The sequence below is a fragment of the Astatotilapia calliptera genome, chromosome 22, assembly GCF_964374335.1.
Source record: "Astatotilapia calliptera chromosome 22, fAstCal68.1, whole genome shotgun sequence".
NCBI lineage: Eukaryota > Metazoa > Chordata > Actinopteri > Cichliformes > Cichlidae > Astatotilapia > Astatotilapia calliptera.
Window position 1 is genome coordinate 292,479 of NC_137442.1, and position 23,108 is coordinate 315,586.

General features: G+C 46.2%; 2 protein-coding genes across 6 annotated transcripts; both read right to left on the reverse strand.

Annotated features, from left to right (window-relative positions):
* Positions 1 to 78: 78 nt before the first annotated feature.
* Positions 79 to 12,102, reverse strand: mindy1 (MINDY lysine 48 deubiquitinase 1). 5 transcript variants are annotated; one of them, XM_026156187.2, is made up of 12 exons: positions 12,080 to 12,102; positions 9,046 to 9,650; positions 8,723 to 8,968; positions 8,402 to 8,574; positions 6,740 to 6,797; positions 6,390 to 6,454; positions 6,132 to 6,290; positions 3,506 to 3,608; positions 3,286 to 3,428; positions 3,017 to 3,211; positions 2,794 to 2,934; positions 79 to 2,050 (listed from the first exon to the last, which is right to left on the reverse strand). In XM_026156187.2, exons 2-12 carry the CDS (start codon positions 9,359 to 9,361, stop codon positions 1,985 to 1,987), a joined length of 1,665 nt encoding a protein of 554 aa, XP_026011972.1. In that variant the 5' UTR covers positions 9,362 to 9,650; positions 12,080 to 12,102; the 3' UTR covers positions 79 to 1,984. The 5 variants fall into 5 exon arrangements, with proteins under 5 accessions (XP_026011972.1, XP_026011971.1, XP_026011969.1 ...); XM_026156186.2 differs by having other exon boundaries at positions 12,066 to 12,084; XM_026156184.1 differs by lacking the exon at positions 12,080 to 12,102 and adding an exon at positions 11,908 to 12,059.
* A 4,293-nt stretch (positions 12,103 to 16,395) lies between these two features.
* On the reverse strand, positions 16,396 to 21,047 carry LOC113015239 (uncharacterized). Its single transcript, XM_026157189.2, has 6 exons — positions 20,785 to 21,047; positions 17,748 to 17,893; positions 17,422 to 17,486; positions 16,776 to 16,937; positions 16,589 to 16,693; positions 16,396 to 16,502 (listed from the first exon to the last, which is right to left on the reverse strand). The coding sequence occupies exons 1-6, from the start codon at positions 20,929 to 20,931 to the stop codon at positions 16,462 to 16,464; spliced, it is 666 nt and encodes a 221-aa protein (XP_026012974.1). The 5' UTR covers positions 20,932 to 21,047; the 3' UTR covers positions 16,396 to 16,461.
* Between the last annotated feature and the right edge of the window lie 2,061 nt (positions 21,048 to 23,108).

The following is a 23,108-nucleotide window of genomic DNA, read 5'->3' on the forward strand; positions in this document are numbered from 1 at the left end:
AAATTGTCTGTGGTGATCCAGAATAACAAGAACAAAATCCGCATGTTAATGTTTGTGAACAAATCCATGAAACTGAAGTCAAATTCAGAGTTTTTATTGACGATCTGACAGGACGGCAGATTAAACAAAGCCTGAACAGAGCGGCGGGCCAACAGTCACACCAAAGAAAACTAAACTAATAAATAAAATACCACAGACGATAAAAACATGGAGGTGACGTCCAGGTATGAAAAAAAATAAGCCAGAGAGAAAGTGCCTGCGTTCTATCTGAAGGCCACCAGATGGCGATAGCTGTAGCTGCAAAGACTTCAGGCCCTATAGAGGTGAGTAAGCTCTGCATGGGTGATTAATGACACACGAACAAATCTGCGAAATGTGGACCCGCCTGGTTTCAAAGAGGTTACGTGAACTGCTGTTCTGCAGTGACGATCTCACTAACCAGCAGGTGGCGTCAGAGTAGGTACGTCCATCTTTTTGCCGTCCGTGCCTAAAACCCTGACAGGCATGACGGGAACGCTGTTGTGGCGTTAAACAGGTTCTTAATTCTTTGTTTGATCTGAAGAAGAAACTGCACCAAGTCTGAACTCAGAGACGAACAGTTCGCAGGTTTTCACCTCAAACGTCCTGAGTTTTAGGTTTGTTTCCACAGCAGATTTAAGAGAAAATATAGAAAACAGCCACGACGTCACGGCTGGTCTGTCCACTCACTGTGAATGACGGCCACAAAATCATTTACAGGTAAAAGTTTTATATCAAGACTTTAGTTCAAGTTTAAAAACTGAGTCACTGCAAGTGAAGAGGACAAAATAAACCAGTGACTCAATCATGAATCTGTGGGACATGAAACTCAACGCGCGTTTACATTTGTTCCTTTAAGCCAAATTTATTGGTGATGAAATCAGTCGTGGTTAATGTTTACAGAAAAACAAAATGTCTTTTTTTACGTGTTTAATCCAAACTTTGATGTCATAATTTGGTCAAATGTCACAACCGTGACGACCTCGTTTTAATCTGCAGGGAAACAAAGAACCAGTCGGAGAATCACAGGATCTTATTTTTCTTTCACAACTTCAGACTGAATATTTGGGAGGTTCTGGTCAAACTGGTCCCAGGAAACACCAGTGAAAGACCCGTTTTTAGCTAAAGCAGCGCTACGGAGCCGTCACATTCGAGGTTAATAATGGCCTGCCGTGTCACATCACCATCGGCTCCTTCAGTCAGGCCAAACAGACAAACCCTAATTTTTCCGTCCTCGTCGTGGGAACACGATGTCATGGTTTAACTTTCACGGCGCCAAATTACAACAGTTGCCTGAAGGTGCTCGTCAGCTACAGCGTACAGTAATACACACAGCACAACAGCGCTCAGGTGTTTATCTTTAATTACACTTACTTTCAATAATTTGGAGGAAACATCCATTCTTAACATTTTGTTTTGTCCTAGTCTGGGATCTTTGTGATGTCACAGAGGGCATATCCTTACACAGAGCCAGCAGCTTTCAGTCGTTTGGTTTGTACGAAGTTAAATTTGTCCGAGTTTGAAAGAGGCAGGAATCATGTTTCCATTCGTTTCAGGAATTTTAACCGCAGCCACAGGAGGCGGCGGGGTTAGCAAGCACTGGGTTAAAGGGGGAGGAGCTAAAACATTTTGTTTCTGACCGTTTTAGCTCCTCCCCTTTAAGACTTTACTGATTGGTCAACTTCAGGAAGCCTACAGAGGAGTAGGAGCTGCGAAATAACACAGCTGCAGAGTCATAGGTCATTGTTTCAGCCACAGCTCCGTCTGATCACTTCATCGCTGTCCGATATTTATTAATGGTTAATAAAGACATTGGCAAAGAGCGCGTCCTAAAGACCTTTGACCTGTGAAACAAAGGGGAAGCTGGGAGGTTTGGCATCGAACGTGACCCCTCACCCGCCCGCCGCAGACACACAGGAGTCCGACGGCGTGACAGACGACAATGATGGCGGCGTTGCTGAAGAGTCTACAGAAGGACGCAGTCTGAGTCCTTGTCTCTTCTCCTGGATTGCTGTGCCCCCTGACCTCTGACCTGGAACACCGTAACAATAACACAGTGTAATCACCTCATGTCACGGTTATTATTGTCACATTGAGATCAATAAAAAAAATCTTTTCATGGTGACATTTACGTGGCAGTCAGAACTACTTATTCTAATAATTCACACTCGTCTTCTGAACGCTAACTCAGGTGTTTTAAAGTGGACATGAAACTATGTGCATGAAGGCTCACTGACACCTGCTCTCAGACACTGATGTAACTCAGCCGGGTTTAACAAATAAGTGCTGAAAGTTTTAAAAACAGCGCCCTCTCCTGTCAGTACGCAGCGTGACATCACGTGGTTGGCTAACAGACTGAGCTAACAAGTGACAGGATCGATACCTCAGAGGAAAGGACAGTGAAGCTGACCATCAGTGTGAGGGGATCACTGTAGCGCTGCAGCAGTCAGTTCATGTTAAACCAGGATCTACGGTCACTTTACTGTCTGTGTCTGCAGCAGGAAGTGGCTGTTAGCTGTGTTTGTACAACACTTTATAAATGAGGACTGTGGAGGAGAGCCTGAGTCAGGTGACAGGTGGTTACCAGAGCGACGAGCTGGGCTCTGTGATGTAAACAAGCCTTCACGTGCAGAGTTTCATGCCCCCTTTAAGGTTCCGGTTCCACACCAATGATTCAGTGTGTCCTGTTTGAGACCTGATTTTGGATTAAGGTGTGATAGCAGTGGCCTACAAGTGCTGCCCACAGTCTGCCGGCTTGTCTCCAGGTGAGCTTACCTGCTGCACTGAACCCTGTTGCTGGAGTTGCTGCTGTTGCTGATATTCCTCCTGCTGGAGCTGCCGGGCCAACTCCAGGTCACTGAGGGGCCCCGGGGCCCCGCCCTGCTGCTGCTGCAGGGACACTGCCACAAGGTAGTCCTGACACCCACAACAACACCCATCAGAGACGTGCTAACGGGCCAAAGTGCTCGGTGGCAATGATATTACCTGGTGAGCTCACCTGGTCAATTTGCCGCTGCTGCTCCTGGGCGCTGGGTGGCAGGTGGGGGGTGGGTGGAGCTCTCTGAGGAGGATGACACAGCCGGAAATCGGAGTCGCAGAAGTTTCCATCACCCTCGACATTATGAAGCGACTCCCAGACCACAGACTCCTCCTGCAGGAAGCCTTGATCTGTCACTAGCAGGTACAGGTGCCCCTGAGAGAGGAGACAAGTGCATTACCAGCCCCACCTTGTGTCTGGTCATGGTACTGCAGTGTGTACAGCCCCACCTTGTGTTTGATCATGGTACTGAAGTGGTTGTTCCTGAAGAACACTGAGATCTCGCCCTCTCTGGCCGTCGCGTTGAGCTCACACAGGCCGTGATACGACAGCTGAGTCGCCGTCGACTCCAGAAACTGCTCCGCCACCAGGCCTGCCCGGCACAGACGTGCACAATTATTATGTTCGGGCCATCGTGTACATATTGGGTACTGTGCACAAACACGTTACCTTCACTGACTCGGCTGCTTTCTGCAGAGTGTTTGTAGTCAATGATTTTCTCCACCAGTTGGTTGTAGCTCAGTTTGCCCACAGCAGCCACCATCTCTGGACTCTGAACACACAATCAGGAATTTTACATCATTCTGTCCTGTGGGCGGCCACAGAGAGTCTGACTGATCGCGCCATGTCACAAAAAATAAAAATCCCACATGGACATTAAAAACCTGCAATCATGCCACTTCACTGTGCAGCATCATCAACATTACACGTCACACTCCAGACAGACAATGAAGGAGAGAAACACTTAAACCGATGTTAACTATGATATGAAAACATGTTACTACAAAAGATGTTCATGTGTTACTCAAATATGACAGATTAACGTCCGCTAAACTAAAAGTGTGTCGTGCAATATGAATGACGCACGCTTGACAGCCACTTCAGTTCAAACTAGGGGTGGGTGATATAAACGATATAAATTTGGCCTACGATAGAGATTTTGACTATACCGTTCTACCGCGATAGCGCATGTTGATGATGTCATCAAACTGCGCCCGTTTTGGTCGAAAGCATCGCAGCGGCTACAACCATTATCATCTGCAAATTATGGCGGGCGACAGTCACAGTAAAGAGATTAAGCACTGTTGAAATGTGGGGAAAGCCAAAAACTGCACTTCCGTAACATTGATTCATAAATGTTGGATTCTCTCACAGCTGCTCTGTTCCCATGTTGTTACTGTATATTAATAACTAACCTCGTATTGTGGATGAATGATCTCAGTTGTTCTCCTGACTGAAGTTTGGCCCGTGTACAGCATCCTGCTATGCGATTGCATTTGTCCCTGACCACCAGAATCCCTCACGTTAACTTTTGTCAAGTGGAAAAAAAGTTAGCGTTCATCCTCCAGCTTCACTGTGCTAATGTTATGCTAACATAGCTGTGTCGCTAGCAATCACGTAGCACAACATTATATACCAGCTAGCCCAACTTCAGTAACCCTGCAAACGCCACTGCCGTAATGCTCTGACAAGCCATCAAGCAGTGCGGCTTACCAAAGTTGTACTAAAACATTTTAACAGATTTAATCGGTTTGAGGTCAGTAAGCACAACCAGAATTCATACATAAGGCACACTCTCGATTTTTGAGAAAATGAAAGGATTTTAAGTCCTTATAGTGTGGAAAATACGTTATACAGAAGAAAAGAATATATCGCGATATATATCGTTACCGCACGTGCTTCAAATTATATCGCGATATGAATTTTAGGCCATATTGCCCAGCCCTAGTTCAAATCTAAAAATAAGAAAACAATAAATTACACATCCGTTTTTTTCCCGCTCATCTTAAGTTGGGTCGTGGGGGCAGCAGCAGGGAAGCAGGGCCCTCCCTCTCCACGCCACCCCCAGCTTATCCGGGGACACGTGAGACGTTCCCAGGCCAGCCGAGATGTAATCTCCAAGCCCGGGCCTCTTCCCGGTACGACATGCCTGGCAGGAACACCGTGCCCAGGAGGCGACAGCCTTAGCTGCCTCCTTGTGATGTGGAGGACTAGTGGCTCTGCTCTGAACCCCTCATAACGACTGAACTCTCCTAAGACAGAGCCCGTCCTCCTGACGGAGAACCGCTGTTTGTAACTACGATCTTATTCTAACAAAAAGATGAGATTAACAGGTGTGTCATCAACGATGCGCCGTCCGGTGGCAGATAGCTGCATAACATTTAAGATGATATTTTACCAGCATCAGGAATCAATTAACATTTTAACAACTAGGTTAAACAACTAGTAAGTCTGGCACCGACCAACACTTGACTTTTGTTACGGCCCAAGCGTTGCCTGTGTGGGCGTGTCCTACCGTCTCTCCTGCCTCAGCTGCCACCTTTTGAACAGCTCACTCCTTTCAGCAATTAAAAGTATTTCAGGTGAGCTCTGGTGCCAGAGAGCCATGTTAGTGGTTGCAGGTAGTGAGCTGTGTTTTGTGATTGTTTGCTCCTGCTTGGTGGAGAGGACTGTGTTTGGTCACCAATCCTTTTTTGACTTTTCAGTTTACTGACCAACGCTTGAGTTTTGTTCTGCTTCTTTAAATGTTGATAGCGGCTCGTCCGTCTCTTTTAGTTCAGTTACTAATAGAAGCAGTCAGCTGTCACCGAAGGCATGAAGACGCTAGGACACGCCCACACAGGCAACTCCAGGAGGCCCAGCTGAGGCCGTAACACTTTTTCCAGACAGTTTATTAATATTCATGTTTATTAATACTTTCCTTCATTTGTTCATATTTTCTTTCATTCTATAAATATTCTGTTTTCTAAACATCCTGATATCTTTCTGTCTATTGTGTTGATAATTTAATGTCAGAACATTTTATTAATTTTCTTGCTTCATCTGCAGCTCTATCAGCCAATCAGCTGACGGTACCCATGGGGATTGGCTGAACGAGCCAATCACCTGCTTCATCATTCAGAGCATTTTATCCAGAGCTCACACAGGTTCGGGAGAAACTCCGGGGTTTGATCCCTTGCTCAAGAGTACTTCAACAAGCAGACTGGAAGAGTTGGGGGTCAAACCGCTGACCTTGCATTGTTAAAACCTCGTTAAGGACCTGGACAGTCCTGCGTTTACGCTCACACACACTCACCTGAGGGTCGACCAGCCAGCCGTGGTACAGCGGGATGTCCAGCAGGTCGAACACGATGCACTCGGGCGTGTATTCAAAGTCCGTGACGCCAGTGAAACGCACATTGACGTCCAGCCCCGTAGACAGCTTCGGGAGGACCGCCATGGCGTCGCTCATGTTCTGCAAACACACACGCCCACGTTATGGTCTCCTCCCCAAAACGGCGTGCTAATTGAAAGCGTGTATGGGAACCAGCATGTCCGTGTGCTTCCTTGGTACCTGCTGGAAGTTGAGCTCCATGCCGTCGGCCTTCTGTCTAGGAGTGACGGACAGCACACACTCTCCTGAACAACGCACACACAGGAACATCGTCAGTAGGACAGCCCCCCACGACCTGACCAGCTCAAACACTCACAGGTGAGAATCCTGGTTTAACCCGACGTGTTGCAGACCGTGTACCATGTGACCTCCGCGGACAGTATCATTCTCGACAGCTGTGCCAGGAGCGAACTCATCGTCTACTTAACGTGGACCCTCCATGTTTACGAGCGAGCGCCCAGCCTCCTGCTACCCGGCACGTTTAATTTCATCATCGATACGTTTGATACATTACCCACAGTCGCTCTTACCCAGGTGAGCCATCAGGTCCTCTGTGGTGACCACCTCAGTCTGAGCAGGAAGCTTGGCCTGCGGCGCGACACACACACACACACACACACACACACACACACACACACACACACACACACACACACACACACACACACACACACACACACACACACACACACACACACACACACACACACACACACACACACACACACACACAGGTCAGTTCATTTATAAACTTTATCAAGCGTGAGTGCCGGTGTCTCCTCTTCTGTCCCTCACTAAAAAAGATCAAAGCTGTTTACGACGACACAGACGTCTGCACAGTTACATCATTTTAGAGTGCTCTGATTGGTTCTCAGAGGAACATCTGAAACCACGGTCTACATAACGGTTCATCCAAAGTGTCTCATTAGCTGCTCAACTACCTGAGGCCAGCGGCCGCCACAGGCGAAGCACAGGTGAACCCACAGCACCGGATTCACGTACACCACATGGTTCTAACAGTTAACTTCCTGTTGCCACTAGGGGTCGCTGTGAGTGTTATTGACTATTCTAGATGCGTCCAGGTGTAGATCCCACCAAGCACGGGAAGTCTGGGAGAACACTTATAAGAGCTTCATGCACTGCAGTGCCGCAGACACACCCTTCAACGAAAAGTCAAAGGCTTTGTGATTTAATGCTGCCACCGCCGTCTTCGGGGCGACCTGTCACAACAGCCCAGTCCAACATCTTCGAGGAGCTCATCCTGGTACTGTGACAGCGCGCATGGGAACTATCCATTATCGGTAGAATCTATACTTACTGATCAGATTCGTTATCGATTCTCCGCTTTGAGGGTGACCGTCATCACTAAGCAGCACATCTAAGACCTTCATGCAGACTAATTTCATGCTGTGGGCCACATGTTTGTTTGTTGAGACTCGATAACGAATCTGATCAATAAGTATAGATTCTATTGATAATGGAATCAGAATTGCTAAATTCTTATTACGTCCCACGCCTGCTGTCACAGTACCAGGACGAGCTCCTCGCAGATGTTGCACCAGGATGATGTGACAGCTTGTTACCTGTTGAAGTTCAGGCGCTAGCTGCTAGGCTCTGGTCTGCATACACTGAGCTTTAGCATCACTCTTGTTCTTGGCTGGCTTAGCGTTAGCATATTGTCTGACTAGCTTAACGTTAGCATGCTCTCTGTGCAGATGTGGGCACAGAGCTGAACTTGTGCTTGAACTTTAGCATCGCGTTCGCGTCCTTTTGTGCAGTAAAAACAATTTCAAGGACCTGAACTACTAGGAAAGGGTTCTCCCATGCCTTCTAACGAGGCCAGCTTCCCTGGGAACCAAAGCCATCTTTCAGCTGCTAGAAATCTGACTTGAACCTTTCCCGGTCTTCGGCGCAAGTCTGAGCATGACAACAACGAGCTCAGACCGACTGGAACCTGGGAGCTCTGAGCCCTGCCCTTCCAAACAGCTGGAACACGTAACATGCACCTCCAGGTTCTTATGTTACCATGACGACGCAGACAGGAAACACCTGCCCTGACTTCCTGAAGGTTCTCAGGCAGATGTTTGCGTACCTGCGTAGTGCAACTTGTTGTCTTTAGATTTGTGTGCTGCAGCTGGGTGGAGATGAACATCCACCTGCCGCTCCGCCCTTTAAATGATGGTGATTCTCACCTTCCAGCGCAGGAACAGCGTGTTCATGATGGCCAGCAGGGGGCAGGGTCCGTTCTCACTCTGGGTGATGATGGGTGTCTTCTTCTCCTTCCAGGTGATCCACTTCACCAGGTAATACGCTGGCATGGAGGGCCCAGGCTCCGGTGCCGCAGTAGGAGGAGCAGCAGCACCCCCTGTGGGGAGGGGGAGAAATGCAGTCACACTCAGCTAAACAAAGTTACATTTATTTGGAGTACTAAGGTGTCATCGCAAAATAAACCCAGAGAAGAAGTGCAGTCAGGCACCAGGCTGAGCACAGTTTCAGTAACATGGACGCCTCACCGGCAGCTTCCAGCGCCGCCTCGTCCTGCAGACTCGGGACTTCGGTGGATGGCGAGCAGCCCTCCGCACCCAGCGCCGAGTACGACGACGACAGGCCGTCATCCACGTCCAGGGAGTTTCCTGTTGTCACGACCCCATCCGATAGCTCCAAGCTGGGGATGGAGAATGATGCCGAGTCCGTGGACTCCAGCTGGTCGTCTGAGCCACCCGCTGTCACCACCGAGGAGCTTTCCTCCACGTCCAGACCTGCGGACAATAGAAGCACCATGAGGGATCCTCTGGGCATCTTAGGCCCCGCCCTTCACCCATGTCTCCTCCTCTACCTGGTCCTGCCCCAGCCTCCGTGGGTTCCTCTGTGGTGGTGGCGATTGTTAGAGTCATGTTTTCAGATGATGGACTTGGCGATGATTCTGGCGGCGTGGGTGTGGCCTCTTCCTCCTCCTCCATCGGGACCTTGGCGAGCGCAGGGCTGTCAGCGGCGCCGCCACTTGTGTTGGGGATGTCAGTTCTGAGGTGCGCTGGTGTCACGCTTAAGGTGCATTCTTTGGAGAAAGTCTGTGAGCTGACAGTGGGCTCCTCTGAATCGCATTTCATCTCCAGGTCAGCGATGGCGGAAGGCTGCTCCCTGGACTCCTCCATGATCAGCTGACGGCTTCACAGGCACGACTCCGTATGACAACACGTGGAGAGAGATGACTTAGACGGACGTGGTCACGAGAGAAACTAGACCTCAGCATCGGGTGGCTTTAAGACAGCAGGAGGCGCTCCAACATGGCCGCCAGGAGATCGTCACGAGAGAACGATCACCTGCCCGCCGCCTGCCAAGGGTGTTGGAAAACAGACACACCGGTCTACCTGAGAGCAACCATGGCTGCAGAAAATCTGAGCAGAGAAGAGACGCAGCACGGCCCTCTGACATCAGTCACACCTGAGGAAACACAGAAGAAGAAGTCAGCAAACACACGTGTGTGTGTGTGTGTGTGTGTGTCTCTGTCTGTGTGTCTGAGTTGTGGAGTTAGCTCAGAGCTGTGTGCAGCCATGAGGCTGATTTAAAGTAAGTAAGTAAGTAAAATTTTATTTATATAGCACATTTCTAGATAGAGATCACAAAGTGCTTTACAAGATATAACAGATTAAAAAGACAAAATACAAACAAAGTTAGCAAAAGGCAGTTTTAAAAAGATGTGTTTTTAGCTGTTTTTTAAAAGTAATCAATGAATCAGCGGATCGTAAGTCCTGAGGAAGGGAATTCCACAGTCTGGCGGCCACAGTAGCAAAAGCTCTATCACCCCTAGTTTTCAGTCTCGTATACTGAATGACAAGTAGGCCCTGACTACTCGACCTCAGAGACCTACTAGGGGCATAGGGCTGTAAAAGTTCAATGATATATGGTGGTGCTTGTTGTTGAAGAGCCTTGAAAGTTAAAACCAAAATCTTAAACTGGACTCTAAATTCAACAGGAAGCCAATGTAACTGCATGAGCAACGGTGTTATATGTGAAAATTTAGAAGCTTTCGTCAAAAGTCTTGCTGCAGCATTCTGAACGATCTGCAGACGCTCCAAAGAACCTTTATTTAAACAAGTAAACAGGGAATTGCAATAGTCCAGTCGTGAAGAGATAAAAGCATGAATAACAATCTCCAGTTCGGTATAGGATATAATAGAGCTCAATTTAGAAATATTTCTTAAATGATAAAAGCAAGACCGAACAAGAGATTTAACATGACTATCTAACGTAAGAGCAGGATCAAGGATAATCCCTAAGTTCCTGACAGATGGTTTTACAAACGTTGAAAGAGGACCAAGAGCATTTATTATACTGGGTATATGTCTATCTGGGGCACATAAGAGGACTTCGGTTTTACTTTCATTTAGTTGGAGGAAGTTTTCAGCCATCCAGCCTTTAATGGTTTCCAAGCACACATTTAAAAGCCGCAGCTTAGAAGCCTCTTCCGGTTTAAAAGATATATAGAGTTGTATATCGTCTGCATAACAATGGTAACAAATATCCTCAAAAGGGCTCAAAATGTGCTGAAGAGGGAGTAAATAAACTAAAAACAGTAATGGCCCTAGCACAGAGCCTTGTGGCACACCAAAAGACAGGGACGCAGAAGATGATCTATACTTAGAAACTGCCACAGAAGAATATCGTTCAGAGAGATACGAGGAGAACCATTTCAATGCAGTCCCAGAGACACCAACCCAGTGTTTCAGCCTGTTAAGGCTGGATTCCGAGTGACGGATTCCGAGTGACGGTGCAGCGTCACCTCCATCCACTAATTTCTCAGATCTGTGACATCACAGAAACATTGTGTGTGCCTCACAGGTGTAAACTCTGATAAACATCTGCACACTCTCCACTTGACGGTCAACACTGCACATCCACCCTCAGCTGTTTGAACGGAAGCAGCTCCCCCCAAGCTGTGGGGTACAGCTGTGACCGTGAGAGAAGCAGGGGTGTGGCTGAGAACGCAGACCGACACCTGGACCGCTGCTGTACACCTGAGGTCCGAGCCTTACAGGTGACCTGTACTGGGGGGGCGGCTGCTTCACTCCCAAGATCGACGTGAAGGAAAGTTGTTTCCCATGACGCTCCTCAATTAGGTGAGAAGGGTTCAGCGGTGACTTACGCTCGCACACACACGGGTGGCAGCCTCAGCTGACCCCGGTCTTGCGGAGCGGCCGGTTAACCCTGCTCTTCCGGTTAACCCCGACATCCGGGCCCGTGCCCTCCTCCCGAAAACCGGTCAGCTTACCGGGTCCGGCGCGGATTCGCGGAGAACGCTGACGCTGGCAGATGAACGCGCGTGCTACCTGTTTACATTCCTCTCCGCCAGGTTCATAGGTCCCGCCCACCGTCCGTCCACATCCGCTAAGCTTCAGCAGCCTACGCTGCCTGTTAGCCAACTGGCTAGCTGTGAACTTTTTCTGTCGTAAAATTGTCATTAATGTTCACGCGCAGCAGCTCGTGAGGGCCTGGGAAGAAACGCAGAGAAACCAAACAAGCGGAACTCCGAGCGGAGCGGGAAGCCGCTTCAACACGAACCGTACAGATGTTACACACCGCGTTAGCTTAGCATGAGCTAGCTGGCACTGACAGCCAAACGCGATAAGACTTTCTAAAACTTTATGTCCTTTTTGGTCTCTGAGCGGGGCAGCATTCACAGCCACAGCGGCGCACTCACCTCTCAGACCGCGGGCACGCGCTGTCGGGTTCGGCCAATCAGAAACATGAAGAAAATAAAACGTTACAAACAAAATGTGACGTTTTCACAGCTTCAACTCGCGTCGTACCCTCCTGACAGAGCAACTTCTACTCGGTATACGTCACGTCCGGTCTCACCTTCGCTCCCTCACCTTATTCCACAGAGTGCGTTACATCTGTGGACCACGGTAACATGGGCGGGCGGTGCGCTCACCTTTGACTGTTTTCGTACAAACCCCGCCTCCATTACCCAGGCTTCACGAATCGAGCCGAGGTGGACCGAAAACTGTGCAGGGAGAGTCTATCCAGTTGACTCCGCCTCCAATCCAACCAACCAGACGTGAAAGTGTTCTGTTTTGTTTTATTAGAATTTGTTTATTATTTCAAGTACATATAGAAAAATGGCAACTAGAGCTGCATAAATTCAATGGATACAACGAATTGCCAGAAGGAGTGATTACAGTAACAATATAACCACATAAATCAGAATCAGAATACCTGGGGGAAATAATTTTTTGTTACAAAACATACATAAAACAGAGATATTCTTAGTTAGCGTATTGTCTGTCTTGTCTTAATGTTGGTTTAAAATGGAGCACTGTAACAAAAAATAATTTCCCCCAGGGATCAATAAAGTATTCTGATTCTGATAATGAATGTTGACAGTGACATAGATGTGTACACATGTCTAAGTTGCAAAGTTGAGTGAAATGCTGCCTTTTAGATAAACAGAAACAAACAACAAAGGGTAAATATATTTAAAATAAGATAAGATGACCTTTATTAGTCCCACAGGTGGGAAATTTGTTTTGTTACAGCAAAAGTGCAAAGTTATGTAGCAGAAATTAGAAAACACTGGAATGCAATAAAATACAATAGAATAAAATAAAATAATATATACAATAGAATAAAATAGAATAGAATAATATATACAATAGAATAAAATAGAAATACAAATACTATATACAACTGAGTAGGAAAATACAAAAATACAACTTCGTCAGAAGAAGAATTGCATAAGAATTGCACATATAGCAGTCTTATTGCACATGTGTGGGTTAGTGTGTTTGATCAGCTGCAAAAGTCTTTATTGTGGAGTCTGACAGCAGTGGGGAGGAAAGACCTGCGAAATCTCTCCGTCCCACACCGTGGGTGCCGCAGTCTCCCACTGAAGGAGCTGCTCAGTGCTGTCAGAGTCTCCTGCATGGGGTGGGAGATGTTGTCCAACAGGGATGACAGCTTAGCCACCATTCTCCTGTCACTCACCACCTCCACTGGGTCCAGAGGCCACACCATAGAACATGGCTATTCAACTACGAAGTTAGTTGGGCCAGATTTTCAAACCAAGGAATTTATCTGGGCCAGATATTTTTTTTGAAGCCAGTAAGCAACAGATCATGATCAATTTCAAACCCACACAACTGTACTGAAAAACAAGTATTTTTTTTTATTCCTTTTCCCCTGTAAATCTGATGACCTCACAAATGCACACCAAAAGGTCCATTTAAAAAAGGGGGGCCATAACTAAACAATTTTTTGCACATTTAAAATAATAATAATAATAACAAAAAAACATTTTGATAATTCCCTTTCAAATTAAAATAAATATTTCGCTGACCACTCATTTTTCCTGCCATGGATGGAGCCCCATCCGTCACAAGTATACAGACACGCTTCATATCCAGACCATTTTCCTCAAAAAGAGCTGAAATCTTCTCAAACATTATTTCGCCAGCTGTGTGTCCCTCTAACGGTAGTAAGCCGAGCAATTTCCCATCCAAAAAACGGACATATACGCACAACTGTGCATTATCAGTTCTGTCTGTGATCTCCTGCTATAGACATTACATCAGTTTTCTTCAGGTCATCTAACAGCATTTCAAACTCGTTTGACGCCAGAACTTCAACTCTACGAATATTTGAACTGTCCTACAGGGGTACGTTTTTAATAGCAGATGTCACACTTACTTTAATTTATTCATCACTTTTCACCGCATCCACCACGGCCAGCATGCAGTATTTCACCGTTTCAGAATCTGTGAAAGGCCTTTTCTTCTTCGCCAAGAAGCAGAAAGGGAAGATGCTGCAGCTCTCTCTTGGGCTGTACAGGACCCTCACCATGGTAGTACAACTCCTGTTGTACTACCATGTACATTGGTAGTACATCTTACCATAATGTAATAATAATGGTAATAATTACAACATGGTAATAATCTTACCATGTTGTAAGATTATTAAACTCGGTAAAATGAATAAGTATTTGTCAGTCCAGGCAGGGTTAAACCGACAGTTTTCATTGTCAGTTTCATTTTGCGCTTTAGGAGTGAGAAAGACATGCTGTTGTCGCATCATATATTACAATGATTGTTTAATATGTTTACATCACGGTGCATTGTGGGTTAAATATTGCTAGGCTACTAGAAGTGTTGCATTCACAGTCTACACTACGCTGTAGGAATTTTTAATTTTTAAAAAAATTAATGAATGAATGAATTTTTTTGCGTTTTCTCTATGTTTCTGCCAGGACCACAGGCAGGGCCACTCGCAGGTTGCTTCTGGGCCGCATTTGGCCCGCGGGCCGCCATTTGAATAGGCTTGCCATAGAAGATGGCTGAGGCCACCACAGAGTCATAGAAGGTCTTCAGGAGTGGGCCCTCCACTCCAAACGACCTGAGTCTCTGCAGCAGGTACAGCCTGCTCTGCCCTTTCCTGTAGAGGGCGTCTGAGTTATGAGTCCAGTCCAGTTTGTTGTTCAGATGAACACCAATGTTTCAATTATCCATAATTCAGGGGGTTGTGAAGCTCATTTTGTAACCGGAAGGTCGCCAGTTCGACCTCCGCGTACACTGACGGCCTCTGACTGTAAAGTCATGTTAATGTCATGTTAAGCATTTTGTTAACAAGGCGACAGTGTTGGGGAGTAACGGAGTACATGTACCGCCGTTACGTATTTAAAATACAAAATATGAGTAACTGTATCCGTTACAGTTACCATTTAAAAAGGTGGTATTCAGAATACAGTTACTTTGTTGAAATAAATGGATTACACGGCGGTACTTCCTGTTTCATATGTTCGGCTATGCCCTCTCTATGTTTGGTAATTCCACGCCGTTGGAAACCCAAACAAAACACGCATTAAGAGGCTCAAATGCCCGTGTTTCAATCTCGCGTCTCATAATGACGTGAAGAAATATTTTTTTAAATGATTTAATATGAAGGCAACAGGAAGTGTTACAGGCATTGCCCTAAAGCCTGATGGGCAGTGTAGTCTGTGCTGCAGGGAGGATGGACCCGTGATGTGTCTGTGAGTGAGGGAGAAAAAGGAAAAGTAGGAGCTGTCACTGAGCAGAAACGGGAGCTGGAAGCATGTAAATATAATAATAACCACTGCAGCCAAACAGAGAGCCTGACGAGCCCAGCTGTAAGTAAGCTGTTAAGACTCGACTGTACACCGTGTTCCTGTTTCCTCTGAAACAATAAGTCCTGTTGCAGCAGCCTTTCAACGCCTCTCTCTGTCTCTGCTAGCAAAGTGACCCAGACAACAAAGTAAAGCTAGTTTTCAGCTACGAGCCGACACGAACCCGACGTATTAGCCAGAGGTCCCTTTACTACGGTTTGGAGCCGCTCACCTGTTTTATATACGCGCCGAATAGTTTTCTATACGAGATCGCTGCAAAAAGTGCAGCCTTACCTAATGTCCACCTACTGTTACTCATTTATGTTATGATTTAAACATCTAGCTGGTGTTGGTGTGGAGAGTAGCCTTCAGTAATAGTAATAAATCACATTCATGTAGCTGTAAAAAGCATGATAATATATTAAGTAATCCAAAGTAATCAGGATACGTTACTCTCATTGAGTAACGTAACGGAATACGTTGCAAAATATATTTTGGGGCATGTAATCTGTAATCTGTAGTGGAATACATTTTAAAAGTAACCTTCCCAACACTGCAAGGCGATGGGTTGATATCCTCCTTAGGTCCCTCCCTTATGAAGACGGTCCTTGAGTCATTTCCTCATTATCCAGTTACACTTAATGACTTAGTTGGTATAATGTTAAAATGAAACCCTCGCTAGAGTTCGTACCTTCCTCTGTCCTGTGTTTAACCATGCTAAGGCAATTCCCTTACTTAATACTGTAACCCCTAACACGCTGCTGGCCAAAGGTTTTTACAACACTTTTTAAAATTACTATAACTTTTGAACAGTTTGTGAAAGCAGCGATTCTGCGCTGTTTAGCGATATTAGAGTCATTGCTGTAATCCCAAGCACGTGTCACTCAGCCCTGGAGAGGCTGCTTCACCAAAAATAGCCTCTGTGCCAAGACTGAGGCCATGATTACAGCTCCTCAGTGATCGCTTCTGTTTGCTCATCTGCAGAAACCAGTGTTTGTAATCGCAGTCTGCAGACCTTTGGTTTTAAACCATGTTACATTAAAAAGCCCAGAATAAAAGATGCAGACACACTTTTTATGTTTTTGATCTCTTTACTTTCTCAGGTGAAGTCTTGGTTTCTGATGGTAGGTGGTTTCTCTAATTGGGAATCTTGATACCTTCACCTTCAGCACAGAAACCTGCAGAGAGAAACAGACAGTCGCATCACCTGATTCACCTCAGACTGATTTCTCAGATTCTAGTGCAAACAGTTAAAGTGAAGCACTTTTCTCTGGGTTGTAGATGAAGTCCGGGTCTCCGGAGAAGCCCAAGCATGTTGCCTGCTGCTTGAAGTGTTCCAGCTCCGGCTCCTTCAGGGTTGACTCTTTGCCTGCAAACAAAAACACTCAAACGGATGAACATTTTGGATTTTAAATGAGAATTTTAACTTCTGTGTCTAATTTTCGTCCTACCCAGAAGATAAAGGGAATGAGCAACGAACTCATCGCTGGCATCTATATCGATCTTCAGTAATTTAAGCAGACGTTTGGTGTTTCTAGCCGTGCTGTTTATCACGAAGACGAGGCAGCCGTCACAGCTCGGCAGCAAGTAGAACGAAGACGTGGAGTTGGCCACTGGGAACAGAAAAATTTCATGTAATAACAACATGATCTTCTGAAACAGGAAGTCCAACTGCACCTCGAGGACTGAAAACCTCACGTAGGAAAACGCCAGAGATCAATTTACAAGAGACAAATACACAATCTAATATTAAAAGACAATTAAATCAGACACAAAGAGTTTAACTGAAAATAACTTAGATGATATGCAGGAAAATGACACAAAAACCTGGGGATGAATGTACAATCATCTAAACAAAAAAGCAGCTAAAAATCCCCTAGAATGACCTTAGATAGAAGAAAAAAGAACTGAAAAATATCAAGCTGTTTGAATTAACCGATTTCAGAGAAAATATGAGTGATGGAAGAAACAATATTACTGGAAACAAATGAAAAAGTTAATCTAAAATGAGACAGAACAGGAAAAAGAATCATGAAAACTTTGCAGCTTTTATGTTGGAACTTCTCTGTAGTGTGTCAGGTCGAGTGGGTTGCGTACTTTCCACCGTGGCAGTGTTTCCTTCAAAGGTTACGTTCGTCGTTGAAGTCATGCAGGTTCCATTCCTGAGAACATCAGAGAGAAAGAATAAACTCACGCCCACTTCAGAAACTCTCTTGCCCTCAGTTACTGTCTGTTGCCTGCTACCCCCTGCTGACCTCTGTTATGCCCCGTTACCATTTGCTTCCCTCTGTTGCCTCTTATTACCCCCTGCTGCCCCCTGTTGTGTTGTTACTGTCTGCTGCCCTCTGCTGTCCCCTGCTACCCTCTGGTGCAGGATGGATGGGCTTAATGGTAACAGATGTTGATGCATGTGATGAGCTCACATCCTGTTTTCCTGCAACATGACGACCTCCCCAGAGCGCACTGGTGAGGCGCTGATCTTCACCCAGGAGCTGTCGGTCAGGTTCAGGAAAGCTTTGTAGACGTCGTGACTGGTGTAGCCCAGCAGGAAGTTCACCCTGCCATACATCTGCACAGACAAGGAAGTGGCCTAGTCAGCTGACACGCTGCCTGCTACATGAGTTTTATTAAATAAACCAAAAACATGACAGCGCTTCGTATCCTGTTCTTCCTGACCCAACAGGAAGCTGTCACACCTGAAGAAAACAGATCCCTGTTTGAATCTCACTGACCAGTCAATAAGTCACTAATCATAATCAACAATAATAATAATAATCAATCGACAATCACTATTACTGACAATAACTAAATAAGACAGGAGAGGGCGCTGTCTGCACACAGTGGTTAGCACTGTGTCCTCACAGCAAGGAGATCTGGAATCTCCCATCTGGCTGGGTTCTTCCTGTTTTCATGTTTTCTCCATCCACACACTTCTCTGTGTTAGCCCTGCCACAGGCTGGACACCTGTCCAGGTGTGCCTGCTTCCTGTGATAATGGAGATAGATGTCAGTCTCCCTGCGACCCTGACTTATAATGGAAGTGGAAGAGAATGGATGGGTGGATTTTATGTAATTTTACTTTTAGCCTTTTGATACTAGTCACATTTTTGGGGTTTTAGGGCTCGACTTCTGTTGTTTCAAATGTGCTTCAGTCACTCAGGAAACATGAAATTAACAATGCTGAGCTCCATTTTTGTGGAGCCTCAATTTTATCCCACAACTTAGACATTCACATTACTCACACTCTCATAACACATACATGTACGATCTTGGGGGTGGGCACGCTACACGGCATCCAGAAGACCATCAGGGTGTACACCTCACCTCTGGCGCCGTTGCCCACCTCTCAATTTTAAATACAGGTAGACACTGAGGGCTAGCAGGAGGGGCTATGCGCTTACCTGCTGCTCTCTGGCAGGTAGCTCCATGCCCTCCTGGGATTTAAATGCACCTTAGAACACACATGCATCAACACTACAATGAGCGGGTGGAGGGAGGTTTGGAGTCTTCTCCCACCCCCGTTCTCTGCTGCCTGTTTGGGCGGGGGGGCTAGGAGGAGGAGTTGACCGTCCGACTGCGGTCTGGAGTGTGGGGCCTTCCTGCTGCTGCGGAGTCGGGGCAGTCTGCTTCTCCCCACCCCAGGGAAGAGGGTAACACCACCTGGGTCTGGGTGCAGTTCCCCCCTCCAGGGGCGTGGGCACCTAGACCCGGTTTGTAGAGTACGCTTGGGGAGTGTGATCGTGTGTACAGCGTCTCTTTATGTCTGTCTCCACGTTGGTTGAGTGTGGAGTGAGTGTATATGAGAGCATGAGGGGGGGAATGGATGTTTGTGTCTGTGTGTGCCTGTATGTCTGTGTCTATATGTCAGGTTGGGTATCAGACGCCACCTCTCTGGGGACATCTCAGGCCCTCCAAGGTTTGGAGGCCTATCTCCACCCACCACCACTTCCCCTGCCAGTGACAGATGCCCTCAGACATCGGTGCGTTGGTGGTTCTGTGTCTGGGGGTGGGCGTCCAGTTACACACCGGCTCACTCCTGGTGGCTGCTTATCGGCGCCTGGAGCCTGGGGCTCGCTCGGGCCACTTCGGGGGTGGGGTGCCCTCGGCCTCTCGGCCTGGGGCTCGGTCACTCTGGCGCAGCTCACGGGCGCGTCACTGCAACCCCCCCTGGCTTCTGCTCCGCGGCTGCTGAGTGAGCCCTCATCTGGGACTCTCCTCAGCTCTTTCTGGGACAGTGGCGCGGCTGCCCCTCTGTTGGTCTTCCTTGGTCTCTTGTGTTCTGGGGGCCTCTGGATGTCTGGAGTTTTGATCTCCTCCATACCTGCTTCATGCCCTGGAGGACGGGGCTGTGGCCCCCCCACACCCTCTAGCAGATCATTACATGAAGGAACCTTTTAAAAGACAAGCGCGTCCATGCTCACAGGTGTACACACGGGTGCTCACACACACAAACTACACCCTTTTTGGCTCCTACCTCAAAGCACACTGTGCGCTGTCAATCCTACGTGCTGCACAATAAAATAATAATAATAATAATAATAATAATAATAATCTTCAGTTCTAAGGTCAAATGGCGGAGAGTCCCAGATAATCACCTGAGCCACTAATCAGGTGATTAGAGGATCATCAGGGGTCCTTTTGTCCCTCTGTGGGGGGAAACTCCCACTAGGTTTATATCTGGGACTCTCCACCATTTGACCTTAGAACTGAAGAAGCTTCTCGGATGAGAGGTGAAACGTCTTCAAGCAACTTAAAGAAGTCCAGACGCTTTTCTTTGAAGCTCCTTAGACTACGATGACCTGGATGACTGAGAACCTTCACAGACATATTTACTGTTATATTCACATAGATAATCACGATGATGTTGTTTATTATGTTGCTCTTTTTCTTTGCTTGTTTTCCCTTTTTTCTTTGTCAACAGGTGACCCAGGTGATTGATATTTGTATTTTTTGTCTGCTTATTTTGTTGGCTTTAGTTTTTTTTATCCCCGTCCCTCTTCCCCGCTGTTTTTCTTTCCCCAGTCAAGTCTGTCCCGTGTGTAGCAAGTGAAAATAAAATAAACAGTAAAAGCAAAGGTGAATCAAACAGACCAATACAGCACGGTCCATTTGGTAAAGTAAATCTGTTGGGCATCTTTCTTTGCCTTTAGACAATAATTCTGATGGCAAAAGAACCAAATGGGACAGGTGAAAAAACATTGTTAGTGAAAACCAAATATTCTCCAACAGCTTCACTCAGCCACTTCAAAGTGCAAATAAAAGTGTGTAGTCTACATTTGTAGGCAGTTTAATAACCAAAGTATTTTATCCATCCTGCAGTGGAAACTAAGATGCAGTTATTTAATGATGAAGCTGTAAATCAGTCTGAACCTCCACAGCAAACAATGACTTCAGCACCACGTTCACCTGTTAACTCCACAGCCCACCCCACAGACCTAGGCAGCAATCAGAGGAGTCTTACCACAGAGGGGTCTTCCATAGACAGCGGCGTCACCAGCGGTTTGCATTCCTCAGGTGTCAAAGCCGAGCTGCTGAGAACCAGCGCTGCAAACAGGAAATGGAAGCGACAGTTGAGCCACAGATTCATAATGCTGATGGTGGCAGACATGTCACCAAGTCTGAGCCACTCAGTTTTTATACGAGCTGCAGGAGAGACAACCCTGCAGGTTTACACTGTTTGGACACAAAGGTTTTCCTGCGCACAGTTCAGATGTTTCTGGGCCTTCTGTGATTTCACAACCTCTGTGTTTGTGTATCGATCTCGCTCGGGTTTGTTTAAGCAGCCATCAAGGACATTCAGACTGGTACTCGGGATAACACTAAACACAGCCTGAACTCTGCCACCACTGCTGCCATCGTCAGTCACAGCGACTACAGCAGAGACAGTGATGATGATGATGATGATGAGGAAGGACTGCATCACATTTACCGAATTTTGTAAAACTGCTCCAGATGACTTATGGTCCGGGTTTTACCTAATGCATAACACTTGGTTGAAGGTGCAATGAACAGCTTTAGATCCCATTAAATGCTCTGTCCATGAAGCCAGATAACACACAGCAATGAGTTAAACTGCAGACATGCTGTGGAAGAGAGACAGAGGTTAATAACAGATATGATTCAATTCTATGATCTAATCTGTTATTATTCTATATTATTATTATTCTATGATCTAATCTATTAATCTATTATTACAGGTATCATTACTGCTAAAGGAGGCCGAGGAGTAGTGTTAAGATTCAATATTGAGGAAGGGTACAAGAGGTGATCGAAGAATAACCACACCAATCCGTCCGGGTGAAGTCAAACGATGATTTTAATGAATACACGCGTGGGAAGACAACTCTGTACGCAGACAGGAAGTAGTCTTCGACTTAATCAAAGCATGAACAGATATTTTATAGCATCAGGGTTTGTTTACTGACGCCCCTTCATACGTCACAGACACATTTTATACATAGATCAAATCAAAACCACAACGACTTTTGACACAGTTTAAAAGAACAATTGTCTCCTATCTTCACAACAGGTGCTTCCTGTCACTGCCGGATGCTCGCAGCAGTTCTGCGACAAACTGCTCTTTGCAACATCAGCAAAACATGATTAAACTTTCACCTATAAATGATTCTCTAACTGAGTGTGTGTGTGTGTGCGTCTGTGTGCTAACCACAATTGCACCCTGTTTCACCTCGCGACTAGCTCCTGACCCCTCACCAGACAGAGAGACAGAAACCACTCTCGTATATGTAATAATCGAACTGAAACTATGGATATGACTTTTCACCCAGAAAACCATCTTCTATTTTCATGGCTTGGTACTTTCCGTTCTTATCTTAAAATGAATTGTTCCTCTTTCTTGCCGAGACAACAAGAAACGGTTCCTCTGAATAAATTTAACTCTATGTGTGTGTGTCACGACCTCACATGCTCTTTGTGTCACCTCTTCACCTACTGTCTGTGTCTCGTCCTCAAATGCTCTTTCTCAATTCACCTGTTGCACTTCTGACCTTTTACCAGACCAGAAGCTCACTGAGACTATGTGTATGTCTTCTACTAAATAAATGTTTTAATCAAGAACCTCTACTAAACATAATAACTGTGTGCATAAGCATCTTAAGGCCTTCTTAAAGCTATCTGTTACATTGTTAAAGCAATGATCATACTGTTGCTTAAAATAACTTCCTGCTTGTGCAAACTCTCTGCAAGCCTGTTTCCTGTCAGCCTGTGACTTTTAGCCTTTCTGAAAGACACACACTGTTCTACCCCTGAATCAAGAACCTCCAGATTTTATTATTAATGCAATGGTAATGATGACAATTATTTAACTATAGCAGTAAAATAATTTCCCTTCTCGACAGTAGCTAAACATTTGACACAATGAGCAGGAAAGTGCAGGAGGGACAGGTGAAGTAGCCATGCTGCTAGCGAGTCGGCTACAAGCTAAGCTAAGCTAGCAAAACAGTAAAGACAGTGAGTGAATAAAGTGAATAGAATCAGTGAGTTAATCAACAGAAAATGTGCTTTGAATGATGCACGTCAAGATCACGCTATGAAATAAGATGTTGTTGATGTTGTTGTTTTTTTAATTAAACTGACTACACCGATTAGGTTCATAAAACCACCACTGTGTGTTGGAACAGGAACAGGAAGTGCTGACCATACAGACACACACAGCCCGGGCTCAGGTAGGGTGCAGGAAACGGGTGTAGAAAGACCTGCCTGCTCCCCGCCCTGCTTGTCTGTGTTAAACATGCCCTACAGGGTGCATGCGTTGGTGGACGTGAG